The sequence below is a fragment of the Thunnus albacares genome, chromosome 6 (genome assembly GCF_914725855.1).
Source record: "Thunnus albacares chromosome 6, fThuAlb1.1, whole genome shotgun sequence".
NCBI classification, from domain to species: Eukaryota; Metazoa; Chordata; class Actinopteri; order Scombriformes; family Scombridae; genus Thunnus; species Thunnus albacares.
In genome coordinates, this window is record NC_058111.1 from 8,781,209 (window position 1) to 8,798,439 (window position 17,231).

At 38.1% G+C, this 17,231-nt stretch overlaps 4 protein-coding genes across 7 annotated transcripts; 1 reads left to right on the forward strand and 3 right to left on the reverse strand.

Moving 5' to 3' along the window:
- Positions 1-16: 16 nt before the first annotated feature.
- rab30 (RAB30, member RAS oncogene family) lies at positions 17-4,446 on the reverse strand. Of its 3 annotated transcripts, none has more exons than XM_044354168.1 (5): positions 4,329-4,446; positions 2,888-2,986; positions 2,717-2,800; positions 2,435-2,618; positions 17-1,754 (listed from the first exon to the last, which is right to left on the reverse strand). In XM_044354168.1, the coding sequence occupies exons 2-5, from the start codon at positions 2,978-2,980 to the stop codon at positions 1,504-1,506; spliced, it is 612 nt and encodes a 203-aa protein (XP_044210103.1). In that variant the 5' UTR covers positions 2,981-2,986; positions 4,329-4,446; the 3' UTR covers positions 17-1,503. The 3 variants fall into 3 exon arrangements, with proteins under 3 accessions (XP_044210103.1, XP_044210102.1, XP_044210104.1); XM_044354167.1 differs by having other exon boundaries at positions 4,275-4,442; XM_044354169.1 differs by lacking the exon at positions 4,329-4,446 and adding an exon at positions 4,179-4,198.
- Positions 4,447-5,105: 659 nt separating this feature from the next.
- ndufc2 (NADH:ubiquinone oxidoreductase subunit C2) lies at positions 5,106-7,634 on the forward strand. Of its 2 annotated transcripts, none has more exons than XM_044354173.1 (3): positions 5,106-5,398; positions 6,625-6,772; positions 7,433-7,634. In XM_044354173.1, exons 1-3 carry the CDS (start codon positions 5,260-5,262, stop codon positions 7,497-7,499), a joined length of 354 nt encoding a protein of 117 aa, XP_044210108.1. In that variant the 5' UTR covers positions 5,106-5,259; the 3' UTR covers positions 7,500-7,634. The 2 variants fall into 2 exon arrangements, with proteins under 2 accessions (XP_044210108.1, XP_044210109.1); XM_044354174.1 differs by having other exon boundaries at positions 5,107-5,398; positions 6,625-6,768.
- A 182-nt stretch (positions 7,635-7,816) lies between these two features.
- Positions 7,817-9,607, reverse strand: LOC122983959 (thyroid hormone responsive). The gene has a single exon (XM_044354172.1). The coding sequence runs from the start codon at positions 8,497-8,499 to the stop codon at positions 7,969-7,971; it is 531 nt and encodes a 176-aa protein (XP_044210107.1). The 5' UTR covers positions 8,500-9,607; the 3' UTR covers positions 7,817-7,968.
- Positions 9,608-9,706: 99 nt separating this feature from the next.
- guca1c (guanylate cyclase activator 1C) lies at positions 9,707-13,663 on the reverse strand. Its single transcript, XM_044354171.1, has 4 exons — positions 13,357-13,663; positions 11,307-11,456; positions 10,920-11,007; positions 9,707-10,700 (listed from the first exon to the last, which is right to left on the reverse strand). The coding sequence occupies exons 1-4, from the start codon at positions 13,549-13,551 to the stop codon at positions 10,561-10,563; spliced, it is 573 nt and encodes a 190-aa protein (XP_044210106.1). The 5' UTR covers positions 13,552-13,663; the 3' UTR covers positions 9,707-10,560.
- Positions 13,664-17,231: the final 3,568 nt, after the last annotated feature.

The following is a 17,231-nucleotide window of genomic DNA, read 5'->3' on the forward strand; positions in this document are numbered from 1 at the left end:
CATGACAAATAAGACATTTAGTGTAATTATTTAATGTTATACAGAGTAGTTTTAGGGATTATTTTGTACACATAAAGGAAAAGAAACACAACACCCCCATAGTGTTTTCCTATTGTGTTAACAAGAAGATCCAATGGATTAACAATGAGTAACTGCTGTTAAATCTAAGGTAAAAGCCAAATCAAAACGCTCGCCAGTTTTACAAAGGGATTACAGAAAAACAAAGTATAAAAGCAAAGTGCCAAGATGAACTACAAGTCTGTACAACAAAAGACAAAATGTTACAATAAAAATAAGTGTGCAGTATATGGCATTGTGCAATACAGTACATTACAGTTATGGAAACTATATGAAAGATAAAGTTAGACCACTACAAATTATGGCAAATCATGCTGGACAATCAAGAAATTTCACATAAAAGCATATGAAATACAACAAGTCATATACGAAACTACATGAACTCCTTCAAACAAATAAGAAGTGATACAGTTTCATGGCTAGGCAGCAACAACAAAGGCAGAAATATTCACGTCTATGGGTAAAAGAAACAGCTGACAGTCAAATAAAAATGTCAGTTGATTAAACTGTTTAATATCTACTTTTCGACTGACAGTTTCAGAGGCCTTTTCAACTGCGTCGTATTACACCGGCTAATCGCAAGCACTGCAAGTATGCTGAAAAATTAACGGCGTTACAGAATACTGTTTCAATGTAGTATTTATACGTATGTTTCAGTTAACATTATCTGACAAAAAAAAAACATTGTAGCAGCAAGTAAAAATCTTCTATTGGGAACAAATATTTCACAGTTTGTAATGACAGGTGCAAATAACTACTCAGAAATGACATTATGAAGGTTAATAACATTGTATGCAATTCTCAGAGCAGAAAAAACTGTAGTGGGGAATAAAATGATTGTGCAACAGATTTTTAGGGTAAGTTTGCAAAAAAAAAAAAAAAAAAACAACCTTTTTGCAACTTGATCAGACTTGGTCATTTCAAAAATGTAGTGTATGTAAACATATTGTTACCATTAAGTGATAACATCCAATGATCATGAAACGTGTGGTTAGCTATACTGAATCTGTAACAAAATACCTGGTTGAGCTTTTTACTCACATAATACTGCTGGTGAATACTGATGTTTAATGAAAATGGATCCTACAACCCAAACAGGGAGATTTATGCCATTTCACCATGAAGAGGGGAAAAATGGAGCCCTACTCAGATTCCTGGATGCATTAGGCGGACATACTTTACATCCTGTTGCATCGAAGACAATGTTCTCCATAAATGGCAGCATCTTAAAATGCTTGTTCATGGAAGGCCAAACTAATGTTGACTAACTCCCTTGTACAGCTTAAAAAAGGCATGGGACTAGAAATGAACGGACTAAGAAGTGGCTTTATGCCATCTTAGAGGGACGGAGGCATTGGGGCTCGGCCATCTGCCCTCTACAGTCAATGGCTACTGAGTTACCACTCCAGAATCGCTGAGCTCTCTCTAATTGAGGCTGCAGCAGCTCAAGTAACTGATGGTTTTACCCTCACCGGGCATTGGGGCAGTGTCATTGTTGTCCAGCTTGTTCTGCTTGGCCTCTCGAATGAGTTCGCAGGCCAGATCGAGGAAAAGTTTCTCAACATTGTCGGACTCTTTGGCTGAGGTCTCCAGATAGAGCATGCTCTGAGCGTCAGCAAAGTCTTCAGCCCTCTGTCGGAGAACCTCTCTCTTCTCTGCCAGATCTATTTTATTACCTGTAAGACACAGAAATGTTCTCTGTCAACTAACAAGTAAGAATGTGGCTTCTTGCATCACAACGCAGATTGTCTTTCTGAACAGTGGTGGGTGTGTGTGTGTGGATAAGACAGATGGAAGTGGAGGTGTGTGTGTGTATGCGTGTGTGGGATGGATGCAAGAATTTCACAGAAGAAATCTCACAAAATACGGCTGCAACTAACAATTATTTTCATTATCCATTAATCCGCTGAGTATTTTCTCGATTAATCGTATTGTTTGGTGTATAAGGATTTAGAAAAGTGAGAAACATCCATCACACGAAATCTTCAAATGTCTTGTTTTGTCTGCCCAACAATCCAAAACCCAAATATATTGCATTTAAAATTATTTAAAACAGAGAAAAACAGGAAATCCTCACAAAGGAGAAGCTGGGACTAGAGAGCAAATTCAATTTCGTTTAGAAAATAACTGATTATTCTAAAATCAAAAGAGTTGCCAATTAATTTTCTGTTGATCGACTGATTGTCGCAGCTTTATAGTAAAATGCTTGTTAATAAACTGGTTGTGTGTTTTGCAAATCTATTTAAAAACGGCCTCAGCTACACAATTCAAGATCAGAAACCCAGGCCGTTGATTCATGAGCCTGACGACAAAAGAATCACATCAGTTACTGAAGTACGAAGTAAAGCTTTCTTACCGACTAATATAGTCACCACTTGGTTGTTGGCATACTGCTCAATCTCCCTCAGCCACTCGGGAAGGCACCTGAAGGAGTCCTCACAGGTAATGTCATACGTAAGAATGAGGGCATTGGCACTACGGTAATAACTCTGAGTAATGGAGCGAAATCTCTCCTGTCCAGCTGTGTCCCATATCTGAAGCTGAAAAAAAAAAAAACAGATATTTGAAATGAGCTATTATGCATCCAAGAGATAAAGAGGCATGCTTTATATAAAAAACAATTTGAATCTTTGCGTACCTTGACCTTCTCCCCTTTGATTTCCACTGTTTTAATCATGAAATCTACTCCAATTGTAGCCCCTTGTCCAGGTGGAAAAAGGCCCTGAAATAGGCAGAAAAATACTTATTATATATAATAAAATTAATTATATAAGTAATAAAATACTTGTAAGCACAGACTTATACAAACCTGAGTAAAGCGCCGGACGAGACATGTCTTCCCCACTCCAGCATTTCCTATGAGAACTATTTTGAACAGGTAGTCATAATCTTCCATACTCATGCTAAACTGGGAAAATAAAGGGAAGAAAGAAAGAAAGGAGTGATGAATAAATGCATTAATACAAAATTCCTGAATTTTACTGAAGTGATTACATTTGTCTCCAGTGCACGTTAACGCTATTGACACAATTCTGAAAACTCCTGAAGACACTGGCAAAGCTACCGCACTGTTGTGAAAGCTCGGAGCACTATTTGAAGACAAACAGGCCCGCAGGTCAGCGCTGTCAGGAGAGATAACTGCTGATATTTGACCTTAATAATCTTCACTAACAGAGATGTGACGAACATGAGTGAAACATGTCCTTGTTTGAATATTCAATTTGTAAATTTAACTTTGGGTTTAGATGATTTGCACAAATTTGCACTAACGGATGCTAAATTCTATTACTCCAAACAAAAGTCTCTGTGCTGATTTTTCTAATAAAACTGTTATTAATGTCTCTGGTACTGATATAAACTATAATTACATATTTGCATTTATAAATACAAATTGCATTTTTTCCTCGGTGCTATCTCATTAATGCCTCAAGCACAGTATGAACTTTGAGAACAACATGTAAGGATTTCACTTCACCTAAGGTTCCCATTTTATATCGTATGAAATGTGCACTTTTTGCTTGGCTGCCGGTTTAGGGGGCCGTGCATCACTTTGTGGGGATTATGGAGCCACAGAGGCTCGAAACACTACTGGAGTGAATAAAATCTGCAAAATGAAATACAAAGATGTAGCTAAACGCTCTGTTCTGTTGTCAGTAACCACAGCTGCATGTGAGATGCACGTAAACACGGTAAATAACACGAAATATCAGTATTCTCTGCAGCAGCGTTACATCTGCTCCTATACCAGCAATGTGAGGCAGGCCCATATTTATGTGATTACTACATCTATGTTTAAAAAGGCATTTTTAAGAAATCAAACTGTTGCTTGCAAAATAGTGGAATCGCTGCCTATGAAGCGTGTTATAATGAACCATATTTAGGGTTAAATTCAACTGGAGTGCTTAATGCAAATTCCCTTTCCCTGTGTCGCATTTCTTTCTTCGCCCTTTCATCTTGTCTAGCAATGAAAAAACATCACAGCATGCTGTTCAGATTAAATCTGAGTCAAGGCTACATTTCTTCTTGGTCACGTTTCATATTCAGTCTGAGTTGATAGCCATTATAGGGCGAAGCTAGCAACAGTAGCAACTAGCAGCTACCGTGTGACTCTAGCCATTTTGGCAAAATCTGCAGATCCAAGAGAGAAAAATCTAAGTCAGCCCTGCGGATCGAGCCTGGAAATAGTTTGCACTTACCAAAAAAACCGGGGATATCCCCGGACTTTTAACTACTTGGTATGCATAGGTCACCTCATCAAATAGGCAAAGCCTCAGCTGGGCAGGGCATAATTCCTCTGGCTGTGTATCCTCAGCAGCTCAGCAGCCTGTCTGATGGAGGAGGGGGGCTGCACTTCAATGATGTCATCAGTTCACATGCAAAGTAACTCAGTACATCTAATCATGTACTTAAATTTGATGTTTTTGTTACACCGCATTTCATAGATCATACTCTTTCTATAATTATATGTACATGAGGCAACTACTTAATAAAAGGGTGATTTTTTTAAGAGGAGAATTAAAGGGCCATATCAATGTTTTTACAGCTTTTTAATGTTTTTGTGGACACAATAGCCTGTAAAAAAACGCATAAAGTTAAGACTAATATGTAGTAAACTGAATACCACATGCTACTGACCTAATTCTACTAAAAGTGATATTACTACTACTACTACTACTACCTTTACTTATAGTACTGACAATAGTATGGCTACGGCTACAATACTAGCCTGCGACTATCTAACTAGCAAGTCCTATATTAGCCACTATATAACGTTACATATGTAATTATATACATAATATTTAGTAATATTACTAAGTTACCATCCATTTAGTTATAGCTAGCTAGTTAATGCTAGCAATCAAAATTTGCTAAATTTGGTAGTAGTTAATCGTCGTTTGATGTTACATTAAGACAAAATCAAATAAATGTAATGTAATTGTAATTGCTAAAAGAAAAAAACAACAAGTTTTATGTCCTCACGTTGACTGACAGGGGAAAAAAGGGAATGAAATGCGAATGAATAGATTGCGGAACTAAAGCGGTTCTGAGTGGTTGTGGCCGGACGTCTCATTCGGTTGCACACCATGCCCTTGACTTCCTACGAGAGGTGATAGCTGATGAGTGGGATCCTGCCGCTGGGAGGTCAGTAAAATCTCTGAATTGAAGGGAGAATTTCTCGCCATGGGGCTCATACCAGACGAGGGAAAGGTTCTCCCTCCTCCGGGAATCGTCAACAGGAATTCGCTGTGGCTGGCCGGTGTAGGCTGGTGCACCGCGATGCTTCACAATGCCATCAACCACAGGCCACCGCTAAAATCAGGTTAGCATGTTTGTTAGCTTGCTTTCAGACTTTATCCTGTCTACGGTGGTGCACTTTACACTCAAGCATATGCAACATCTGATCAAAAAGCATTAAAAACCTGCCCTGACATGATGCATTTACAGTCAAAACGTTGTGTCGCAGCAGAGCAAGTTAACTTGTTGTGACACCTTCGTTATAATAGCTAACTGTGTATGTTTACCCACTTAAAGCTAAAGCTTGTAGCTTCTGGCTTTAGAAAATGTCATTCAAATTACATTACAAAATACCTAAGGTAATAACTAATAAATTGATTGATTGGTTCATTGATTCAGATATTAGTATGCATTGTATCTGCTGTACTTAATACAAATAGACAATAAACTCATTTCCAGGGTCTGTTTTATAGTGCTCATTTTTGTTTTGAGGCTTTCATTGGATCTTAACTGTATATTCCACATGATATAAGTTTAATTAGGTTTCGTTTATTCCTCTATTTTAGTTAAGTCGAATTAAACGTAAATTAAGTAGCAGGTAGAATTAGACTCAAATGTGACTATCCCTTATATTGAAATAAGTCTGTGATCGCTCATATTGCTTAAAAGACGGTTTCACAATTTTTCAAGTCTTGCTTAAAACAGCAGTCAGGTGCCCAAATGAATATTGAAATAGGTTTTTCTTGCCATAATCAATCCTCCTGTTCATACTGACCATTAGAAGATCCCTTCATAATGCACCAACAATGTAAGTGATGGAGGAGGACAACATCCACAAGCCTCCTTCTGTGCAAAAACGTACATCAAAGTTTATCAGAAGCTAATATGTAGCTTCAGTCGTGCAAAGTAGTCAAATCAAGTAGATATCTTTCAACGTCAGTCTTTTTAGTGCCAAAGTCCCTCTTTTTGTTATTATACTTCTACCACAGCTCAACAGGAAAAAACACTGTCCCAGGGAATTTGATTGCTAAAAGGACTGTAAATGTGGCAGATATGCACTTGATATGACTAACTCAGACTTCTGAAGCTTCATATAAGCTTCAGATGAACTTTTAAATGTGTTTATGTACAAAATGACACACTGTGGATTATGGCCCCCATCGCTTACATTGAAAGCACATTTGAAGGTTATCTTTTCATAGCCAGTATGAACAGGAGGAATGATCACAGCAAGGAAAGTTCATATTATAGTATCATCATGTTATGTGCTTAAAACACAGCCACATTATCTCCCCTATTTTCCCTTTTTAGGTGTTCATCGACAAGTCCTGCTGTCAACAATCGGCTGGTTCATCGGCTACCATATTACAAAATATGAAAATTACACTTATGCCAGACTTGATCGAGACATGAATGAGTATATCAGACTCCACCCAGAGGAATTTGCAGCAAAGGGTAAGTGAATTTTCAGAAGACACACAAATTCAATAATGCTGCTTCCCTCTTGTATAATGTTTAAAGCAGATTTGTGCACCTTGTTTGCATCATTTCATATCTTTCTTTTCTTCATATTTGTGCACTGCCTTTGTACTCTACATTTACAGTCTTGGGAGGGACAGTGATTAGCCTCATGCCATTTACCTGTCTGTGCAGTTAAGCAACTTATATCAGACATTACTGATTGGCTTATGGTGAAAATTGGTGACATTGTATGTGTCAGGTGGATTTTATACATAAACATAGTGGAATGATTGTTCAAAGAGGCAGGCAGTGCTTGTTTTATTGACTGCATTATATTTTAATATCTTTTTCTGCCTATTTTATTCCCTTGTGTGTGTTTTGTTATTCCATTGTACAGTCATACTGTATGTGCCTTCATTTTTTTTGTATATTTTATCATCACTAACAGCAGTCATATGCTGATGAACAGGAATCTTAACACATAGTCAGTATTAGGTATTAGGTAGGAGATCCACGATGTTTCTTAATTTCTGTTGTGTTTGTAGTGCTTTAAGGCATTTGTAAGTCTTCAAAGAGAAACTAACCTAAATTAAAAATGTGGTGCCCCATTTACGTGTGTAATCTAAGTGTTCCTCTCTGTTTTCTTTTATCTCACCAGAAAAAAAGACCTTTGCAGAAATTGTCGAGCCTTTCCATCCTGTGCGCTAAGCGTCGGCGGCTGGTGACATGGAAGAGGAAGGGAGAGAGAGAAATATTTCGCAGACTACCATCTGTCTATAGTGGTCTTTTTGTCAGCTCTTTCTGTCATATGTTGTGTGAAATATAACTATGTATATAATAAAAATACCCAAATATAAAAATTGTTGCCTGAAATTTTCCTAACGATTCAAAACAATAAGCATAACTCCCTGTAAGTTTGTGTTCAATCAAGAAACCAAGAAAGCTGTTCTGTTCCTTCATGATGAAGAATATTTTAAAAATCAAAGAACAGTACTGCCTCTTTTAATTGACTGCCAAAGTTAAATGAAGAGGAAGAAGTTATCAGTTTTGACTGCACTTTTATTCCATATTCATTAAGTTAGAAGCATGACACTGAATGTAAACAATTCAGACATTTGAGATGTTCAGGTGACTTTGCTACATGTACCGCACCTTTACAAACACCAGATGTTTTGTTTGATGACAGCATTTTTTCTAATTTGCCACTCCGATGATGTCCATATACTTCTCAGTAAGGCTCTGAGACTTCTTGGTGAGGTCGCTCATCACAGAAAACAGTCCGTTCAGGTGGAAGCGGAAGAGGACTTCTGGATCTGTGTCCAAGAGAGGCTCCAGAGTCTTGTTGAGCGTGTTGTTCTTGGCCTTGTGGTCATCCAGGTGAACCAGGCCGCACTCCACTGTGTTTCTTATGGCCTTGAGCATCAGGTAGTTGCTGTACAGGTCGCTGCAGGATTCCTCTGCTGCTTCACAGTCCCACACCTCATCAGTAGGCACGTCTCTCAGCAGGCTTGGCAGGAGAATTGTCTTCTCCATATCACTGACAACTGTGCTGTATCGCCTCAGAGCCAAGAGCAGGCTGTTTTTGTTGAATTTGGACTCGGCAGACTGCATGGTTCCAATTGGATGTGGTCGACTGTTCCTGTGCTGTGGTGTCAAGACAGTAGGAAGCAGTGTGCAGTGCAAAGCCATGAGAGCATGGACTGGTGAATTTATACAAAGAGCCATAGGCGGGTTGATCAGTGCGGTTATGTAAATTGCATCAGGTGATGGATCTAGGGAAGCTTTGAGTGCTATGTGGAGTCAAACCCTTATCTTTATTTGATTTACACAACGTGCTATTTATCTGAGTTCATAATAATGTCTGACCACTGTGTACCAAAATGAACCTCTGTCCAATCATTAACCATGCAGACCATTATGGTTGAAGGACCTCAGTATAAAGGGATAGCATGGTTTGATATTGATTAACTTCAAAAAAATGAGCTGAGGGATGTCAAGTTTTGACCCAAAGTAAAGAACCTCATTGTTAAGTCAAGGTCAGCTGTGTTTAGATTGGCAGGATGTCTTATAGATTTGAACTCCTGGTTCACCTGTTTGCAAATAATATTGCAAAGGCAAAGAGAAATCAGATGATGAGTCTTAAAAAGAAAATCAAGCTTTATTATGATTCTGATATAATCATAAAAAATAGGAAAGCCAGATTATTCTGGTCTTGTCCCCTTCCAAACTAAATGACAGCTGATCATAGGCTTCTTTGTTCTTTCTATGTGTGTGACAAGTTTCTGGTATTTTCTGCACAAATGGAAATCAAAGCTCTGAGACAGTCTGTTCCTTGGCAGACTAGTTCAGAAGAGAAGCCAAGCACCACCCTGAACATGATTTACCAATTTGTGTTGGAAAGATTATTATTAGTTTTAGAACATGATAGCTGCTCAAGAAAATAAGAGAGTGATGGATTTGACCAGATTTTCAAAACCCCAGTAGTTACAAAGCTTGCAGCTTGTTGGCAATGAGCTTCTTGAGGCAAACTTTCCATCTCTTTAGGCTTAAAGTTGACAAAGCAAGAAAATGTATCAACTTGAAATATGAGAGTTGAAGCATGCATTCATCAGTTATCGTTTGACCCCCAAAAAAATTATGCTTCTGCATGTGATGTCATGAAGGGGTTTTGTGATATATTTATAACATCTGTCACTCCTGATTGTTTAACATTGCCTCCACATTTTCTGATGTGTTCTACATAAACAAATAACCCTAACATAAAAACATAAAAAAGTTAAGCCATCCATTCAAGGAAAAACAGCTGACTTGTGTGCAATGTGGATATGTGCCCATCAAGAAACTGTGATGTTATTTTTACTCCTGCGTCTGTGGTGTAAAGTTGAAGAATCACACAGTAAACTGTGCTAGAGTCAGTATTTTTCTTTTTTAAAAAAAAAACATTGTATTGATTTTAAGGCAGTATTGTAACCTTAATAACAGCAAAATACAATGAAACAATACATTTCACACAAGTATACATAAATATTTTAACATTCAGCTGCTACATTTGTATTCAGTTACCATTCAGTTTTTATACAGCCAATAGTGTAGTTTTCATGCGGATCTTACAAGAGCGACAACACAAAATGAAGTACAGTCTCGGTGAGTAGTGTAAGAAATTCACAGTGAATTTGGCCGTTCAACAGGACTAAGTAGAATTAATTAATTAATTAATTTGAATTTAACATGTTCCATTATAAATCTGTTGAAATTATGTTAAAAATAATGCCAAAGCTGTCCAAGACATTTCGGAATGAAGTATCCCACTCTGCTTTCCACTTCGTCCCTGACAGTTCTGCAAACCAAGAAGCCCTTACAACATCTCAAGCTCAATTCTGATGAAGTAAATCAAAGTGGTTTATCCACATTGCTTTGAGCCATCTACTCACACCGTGATGGGAACCTGAAGCGAATGGGCTTCCCTTCACTGAAATTCTCCAAACACATCACTTGTTAAAGGTGTTTTAAACCTTAACAAAACTGAAGGGCCACCGAACAAGAGACGTGAGAGCACAAGCAGAGAGAAGACGGCACTTTTTCTGCTTCCCTTGGGCGACATACAGAGAGATCATATCTGCATGGGACTGCTCAGTCGGGTTTTTTTGAGTTCATTATGTGCACTCTGAAATTGGAACATGGCTCTTCATCAAGCACATACACTCTTTCCTCAACAATGCTGCATTCTTAAAATCCACCAAAAATGATCTCGACTCTTCCACACAATCCAGTTTGTTGACTCCCGATTCAGTTCACGGCATTCTTTGGTTTTAGACCCTTGAGGATGATTTCCAGGACGTGAGTAAGATCCATCATCTTGGTGAGCATATCCATGATGTCAGGATGGTCCTTCGCTCCATCGATGAACTCCTCCAGTGTCAGCTCACCTGAGAAGCAGCAAAGATTAAAAAAAATGTAAGGGACAAATTATATATATTAAGAAATTACACAGCTAACAGAATGTTTATTGCTTCCTATTGATCCAGTATTTCACTCTGAATGGGCTCTGGACAGGGCTGGTCATGTTGACATTATTTCCAACCAGGAACACTGTTCTTATGTTGAGGGCTAATAAATCATGATATCATCTATAAGATATTTGTTACCTTCTCCTTTGACATCGACCTTTTCGTATATAAGAGTCACAATCTCTTCTGGTGGGACGTCGTAAATCCTCGTGATATCTTGAATAGCCTGGTGAAGAAGTTTCCACAGTTAATTGTTCAGCATTAACTTAAAAAGGTGTCACATAATCTGTTGCGTGGTTACTGCACGACTTCCTCAGTCAGTGAATTAGGTGATAGTCAAGGCCATATTTAGACCTAAGGTTAGATAAGAAGCCCCCTGGATTATGGGTCATGTCTAGGTCATGGCCAGTTAAACCCATTTCTGCACTTTCAGAGCTAAGCCTTATGATTCTAGGAACTCTGCCCAGTTCTTCAGATCTGTGACACTCTAATTATGAGACATCCAAGAAAAAAAAAATACTGTACCTTAAATATAGTCTCCAGTTCCTCCTTGTCAATTTTCCCATTTCCATCTTGATCGAAGAGCTTGAAGTACCACTTTAGTTTCTGGTTAATTTCCCCTTTCAGTAATAAACTTATTGCTGCAATGTATTCAACGAAGTCTATGTAGCCATCCTGCAAATCAGCAAATAAAAGATACAGTTAAGAAAATGATGGATTGCAAAATCAAAATGTATTTAAAGGGGACCTATTATGTTTTTCCTTATTTTCAGTCATATATATGATGTTACAATGTCAGATGTTCATGTTAAACATGGCCAAAGTGTCAAATAATGAAGTAAACGTACGTAGAAGTAATCCCTGTGAGCAAAAAGCACCAACTGCTCTGAACGCTTGGTTTCCACTGTTTCTTTCTACTTTTAGCCCGACCCGACGTCGGCTTGTGAAAGATTTCTTTATGTGGTCATTTGCTCCATGCACAGCACGCGAGTTCACTGCTCCGCTCCGCTAACATTATAGCATTTTTCCATTGTTATGGGGGTAGTCACGCCGAGCCATGACTCCAGTAAAGCTGGCACGCTGTGAATGTTTTTCCGTTACACAACATGCAAAGCAAAATAAGTTGTTTACTTGTTGGAGGTGTGCTGGTCGTCTGCAACTCTTCATTAAACATCATCATCACTGTTGCTGTTTCTGTTTGTACTATTCCTCCCTACGTTATTTTTAACTGATCTGCTTAAAAAAGAGCTCCAAATATGTCCATATGTTGTTGTGTCAACTGGTTTTTAGCGCCACTAATGAAGCTTTGCTCATTCAGTGAGGAACACATTTAATTTCCTGTAAATTCTTCACAATAAAACTCTCTCGTTATTTAATCATTTAAAAGCTTTTCATTTGAGGCAGTAAAGCAGGAAATGTTGGGTTTGCATCAGTGGTAATTTAACACGACTCTGATATGGCTGCCCCTTAGCAGGCCAATCAGAACAGAGTGGGCTCATCAAGAGTGGGCCTTAACGAGACGGGAGCTAAGACTGCCTGTAAGAGACAGAGGCTGAACTGAGGGGCTGCATAAAGGGCCAGTATAAAGCCCCTTCTACGCAGCCTGTTCAAGGCGGGAATGCTGCGCCTTTATTTCGTCCCGCTGTTCTGTATAAAAAGTACGGACACAGAGATGGGGAATCAATAAGCTGGCTACAGAGGTAGTCACAGAGCTAGATTAACGTCTGTGTAAATGTGACAGCTGGCACGGCGGGACAGCACGCACTAATCACCGATATCGTTGTGTTGCACATCACGCTTCTGATTTGGAACGCTGGCATGCTATGTAAAAGGACATTATGTTAGCTTTGTTTGGTTCAGTGTAAAAAAGCAAAGGCGGCGTAATGACAGATCTTCTTTATAGTTATAATGTGAGATCTCTTTACAAAAGAGCCTTAAGATAAATAAGGAGTTTTTTGAATTGTAAATCGTGCAAAGCAACTCTAGTGAGTCCAAAAATAAAAATAATATAGAGCTGGAAATGAGCATAATAGGTCCCCTTTAAAAAAAGATTTTCAAAGGCAGAATTGTACCATTTGGTATTATCAAAGTAGTAGTAGTAGTAGTGGTAATTATCCTACACAAGGGCAACATGAGTGAGGCAACTCTGAGGAAACCATGGCTGATACTTACAGAGACTCTAAATCATGTACTAACAAGGTGCAGTTTGTACATCCTGTCATCCTAAGCTTTGTACAGGACTCAAAAAGTAGATCATGTCAGAGTTTAACCTCAGTTGATCCATCTTAAAATGTGAGAGATGTCCGTAATCTCTCGTCACTCCTTTTAAAATGTTAACTCTTCATGTAAAACAATCTGAAATAACGCATTAGTCTCTTATTTCCCATTGCAAAGTTGGCCTTTGATTCAAGAGAATTGATTTATTCAACTAGTCACATGCATCAGTAATTCATCAAGTAGATGTCTCATCAGCTCTCTGGCAAATCTTTGGTACTGTTCACCTCTTTTGGGGGAATCATACAGTCCATTTTGTCCTGAGCAGGGAAGAAGAAACTTGTTGCAGGTATTTTCTTACCCCATCCATGTCAAAGGTGAAGAAGACCTGGTCCACATAGCTGCTGGCCTCCTCTGTCATCCCATTCATTTCAAGCATTCCCTTGAGCTCAAAGAGCGTGATGAGCCCAGAAGGAGACTCCCTCATGAACTTGGTGTACCAGTGGTGCATGTCCTCCTCCAGGATGTCATCCAGGTTGGAGCCGTGGGCACCCATTATTCCTTCAGTGGTTTGATTTTGTCCAGAATCCTGCAGAGTCTGTGTTGAAGCTGAGATGTGCGAGGACAGTGGTCGTGTAGAGTAGTGGCAGCACTGAGGTGTGACTGAAATATCATGCAACCACAGCCTTAATCTTTAAGTCTTGGGAGACCCAAAAGGAGAGATAACCCTTTAATGGGATAAGTGCAGAGGTCTTCCTAGAACCTCGGGACACTGCATGCTCTATACCAGGCTAAAAATGACATTGGATGGTAATATACAGTGAGTTGGAACTCTAATGTGCAACAAGGAAAGGTCAGGTTTGAGCTCTTGCCTCTGAGAAAAATTAAGAGTTTAATTGAAGAACTTTGCTTTGATGGTCCACATCAGCCAATTTTGTTTTTACTCATTTCTATTTCAGTATTTATTTGCTTTTATTTTTTCTAAGTTTGTACATCCCAATATTTTCATAACCACCTATTCTCACCTGTATAATATTTCTGTATCCGTGCAAATAAATAATCTAAATTTGCCAACTTAGATGTGCACCCATTCACAAAGGCTATAACACACGTCTGGGATTCCTCGGGGAATTAAAGAAGGGAATTCCTCTTGGAACAGACTTATCCTCTTTATAGACATGACTAAAAGGGTATTTCTAAGCTACAACACACACATTAAGCTTCTTTTAATATATTATGTAAAAGTTATACATAGGCATACATATTATGAGTGCATTAAATAAGCAGGAGAAATGTGTAAAATGCATGGACATGTTTTTCCAGTCATTTTTGTTTTTAAATTTTATTCTGTAATTTATGTTAAATTGACAGTTTTTCAGGCCTGTGTTGAGCTCAACCCATGTTTTAAGAAGTACTTATATTTTTTCAAAGATACAATGGACAAAATCTAGAAGAAACTGCAAAGGAGCAAAAAGCTATATATAGCTATACATACATATATACATTTATGTACACACGCACACACACACATATACATATATATATATATATAGCTCTGCCATAAATTCTACATTTACAAAGCTTATTTGTAAATGTTTTTGTTGACATTGTCAGAAAGGTGATAACTGTACTATATGTTTTTTATTGAGGTTGTAGTGGGTGGTGGTGGTGTACTGGAGTACATTATATTGAAAAGTGTTCCTAATATTTTGTCCACTCCATTAACATACATGAAGAGGTTAATGCTGAAAATGCATGAGCTTCATAAAAGTAGAATTTATGGCAGAGCTGTTGTATTGGATTGCATTAGATGGCACAGGTGTACCTAATGAATAGCCTTGTGAGTATATATATATATACCAATGAGTATATATATATATACACACACCAGCCACTGCATCGCTCTCTCTCTCTCTCTTGCACCCTCGCTCTCTCTCTCTCTCTCTCTCTGTCTCTCGAGGGATGCGGCAGGAAAGCACTACACATTCTGGGATTTTTGCTGTTGTGCAACAATTAAGCAATGTATTAGGGCCAGAAAAGATTACGTGCTGTAGATGTCAACTGATTTAAGCTTGAGCAGAAAAACATGTTGCACTTCCTGGTATGTTAACTAACTAATTACAGTGTTAGCAATAAGCCATTTTGACATGTAATCAGTAGGAAAAGTACAGGTGTAAATGATAAAAAATTAATCATGGCTGAATTTAGCTTTTTCAGTTTCAGGGTCCTGGTATTGTGCCTGCTGGCTCATTGTCACACTGTCATGGCTCACTGGGACACTTGAAGAGAATAGAGCAATCATGAACATTGTTAGTGACACCTGTGCTTTTCCTTCTATGAAAGTGTCTGCTGTGAAAAAGGCCTACAGCCAAGCCGGGGGAGACTGCACCCTGGACGTATTTTATAATTTACTGCGGGACAGAAAAATAAATGATACAAAACTGTGGAGGGATAAACAATCTGCTTTTCCTCTTAACGCTTGCAAAAAATTAAATATTTTGAGATAGATAGATAGATAGATAGATAGATAGATAGATAGATAGATAGATAGATAGATAGATAGATAGATAGATAGATCTAAAAAAAACTAAAAAAAACTTGCACACACACGTCAAAATGGATAAATACATGTTTAACCAACACGGTTGACCCATGACAGACCGAAGTGAGGCTCTGCGTGAGCGATCTCAGGATCATAGGTACGCCAAAGGATTGAGTGTAGTGAAGTGCTGTTTAAAACCAACCTGACTATCAAAGCTCAGAGTGCTTATTATAGTTAATCTGGCTTTAGACGATTAGCAGTTCTCAAAATAGGATTGAAAAATGGACCACCAGTCACTCCTGACAGCACAGGCAGCCAGTATCTATTTGGTATACACAGCCAAAATCTATGCTGCTGCCTTATGCCAAGGTACATGATCTATCTCTGTTGCCAACAGATTTTGAAAACTGTTTACTTTGATGAAACAGAGCTAGACACCTGCAGACAATATTCTCCCTAACCCTAAAAATACAGTAGAGAGAGCAGCTTAAGTCAACTAAGGTTGTCCAGTCTGAATCAATAAATCCAGTCTAAACAGAAATGTGCAAGTTTATTCTGAGCTCAACATTTGCAATATTAGAGAGTATCAAAGAGCAGGTGGTCTGATTTGGTTTTATGCACAGTAATATGCTGTTGAAATCTCATGGCTCCCACTAATACGCTGTTGCTTAAACTTGACCTTTTGACCAGCATGTGACTGTCATGCAGCAAAGACGTTTAAGAACTGCAAGTGAAAATATATTTCCCTCTTTAGTAAACCTCAGTTCTTTGAAGGCATAAATCTTTTCTAATCTTGTCTACCAGTAAGAGAAAATGTATTTCCCATGAGTCACACTGTGCTTCTATGTGTTCTCTTACTGTGACGATAATTGCTTTCTTTAACTCCAAGACACATATATTTAGGTAGAATTTCTAAGCCAACCTTACACTTGTTTATCCATGGGTATCTTGATTATTAAGCCCATTTTGATAAGGAGGGTAATCTCTATTTGAAGTTATAAATCAATTGAATGACTGTAATAAATCTAACATTTTAGCTACACATTAACTGCACAGTTTCAGCAGGTTTCAGGCACATCACATGTCTAAAAAAAAAAATCTTTATTTCAGAAATTACAGACCATATAAATCTCATGTTAGATGATAATATTTAATCAAAGAATTAACATTTACTCAATTAGATGCGTTTTCACCACAATTAACTGATAACAAAACATGGTAATTAGTGTTTTAATTGGTTCATGTTTCAACTGTTTTCATGAAGTTTTGTACAGAGTGCAACCTGCTGAGATGAGGACTAATGAATAACCATCTGGTGGAAAAATGCCTGTTCAGGACCAGATCATTTGGCATAAACATTAATTAATTAAACATTAATCATAGCTGTAATGTTATTAGAGGACAGACACGTTGACATGATTGCTGCCAGGAAACAGACTGCAATCTGACCTACAGGAACAGCTCTAATTTACAAAAGTGTGATGTACTACCAGTTATTAACTGCAACAACCTGCTACAATTCACTATAAAAATATCAATGTAAATTCTTAATATTTCTCTGCAAAAAAAGAGACAAGAAGCACAAGTCAGACAGAAAACAAAGGTAAAGGTAACCATTCACATGGATGAGGAACATGCACTCCCTCTACTGTTCAACCACAGAGAATATCAAAAATACAGCAGGTTAAAGGGCA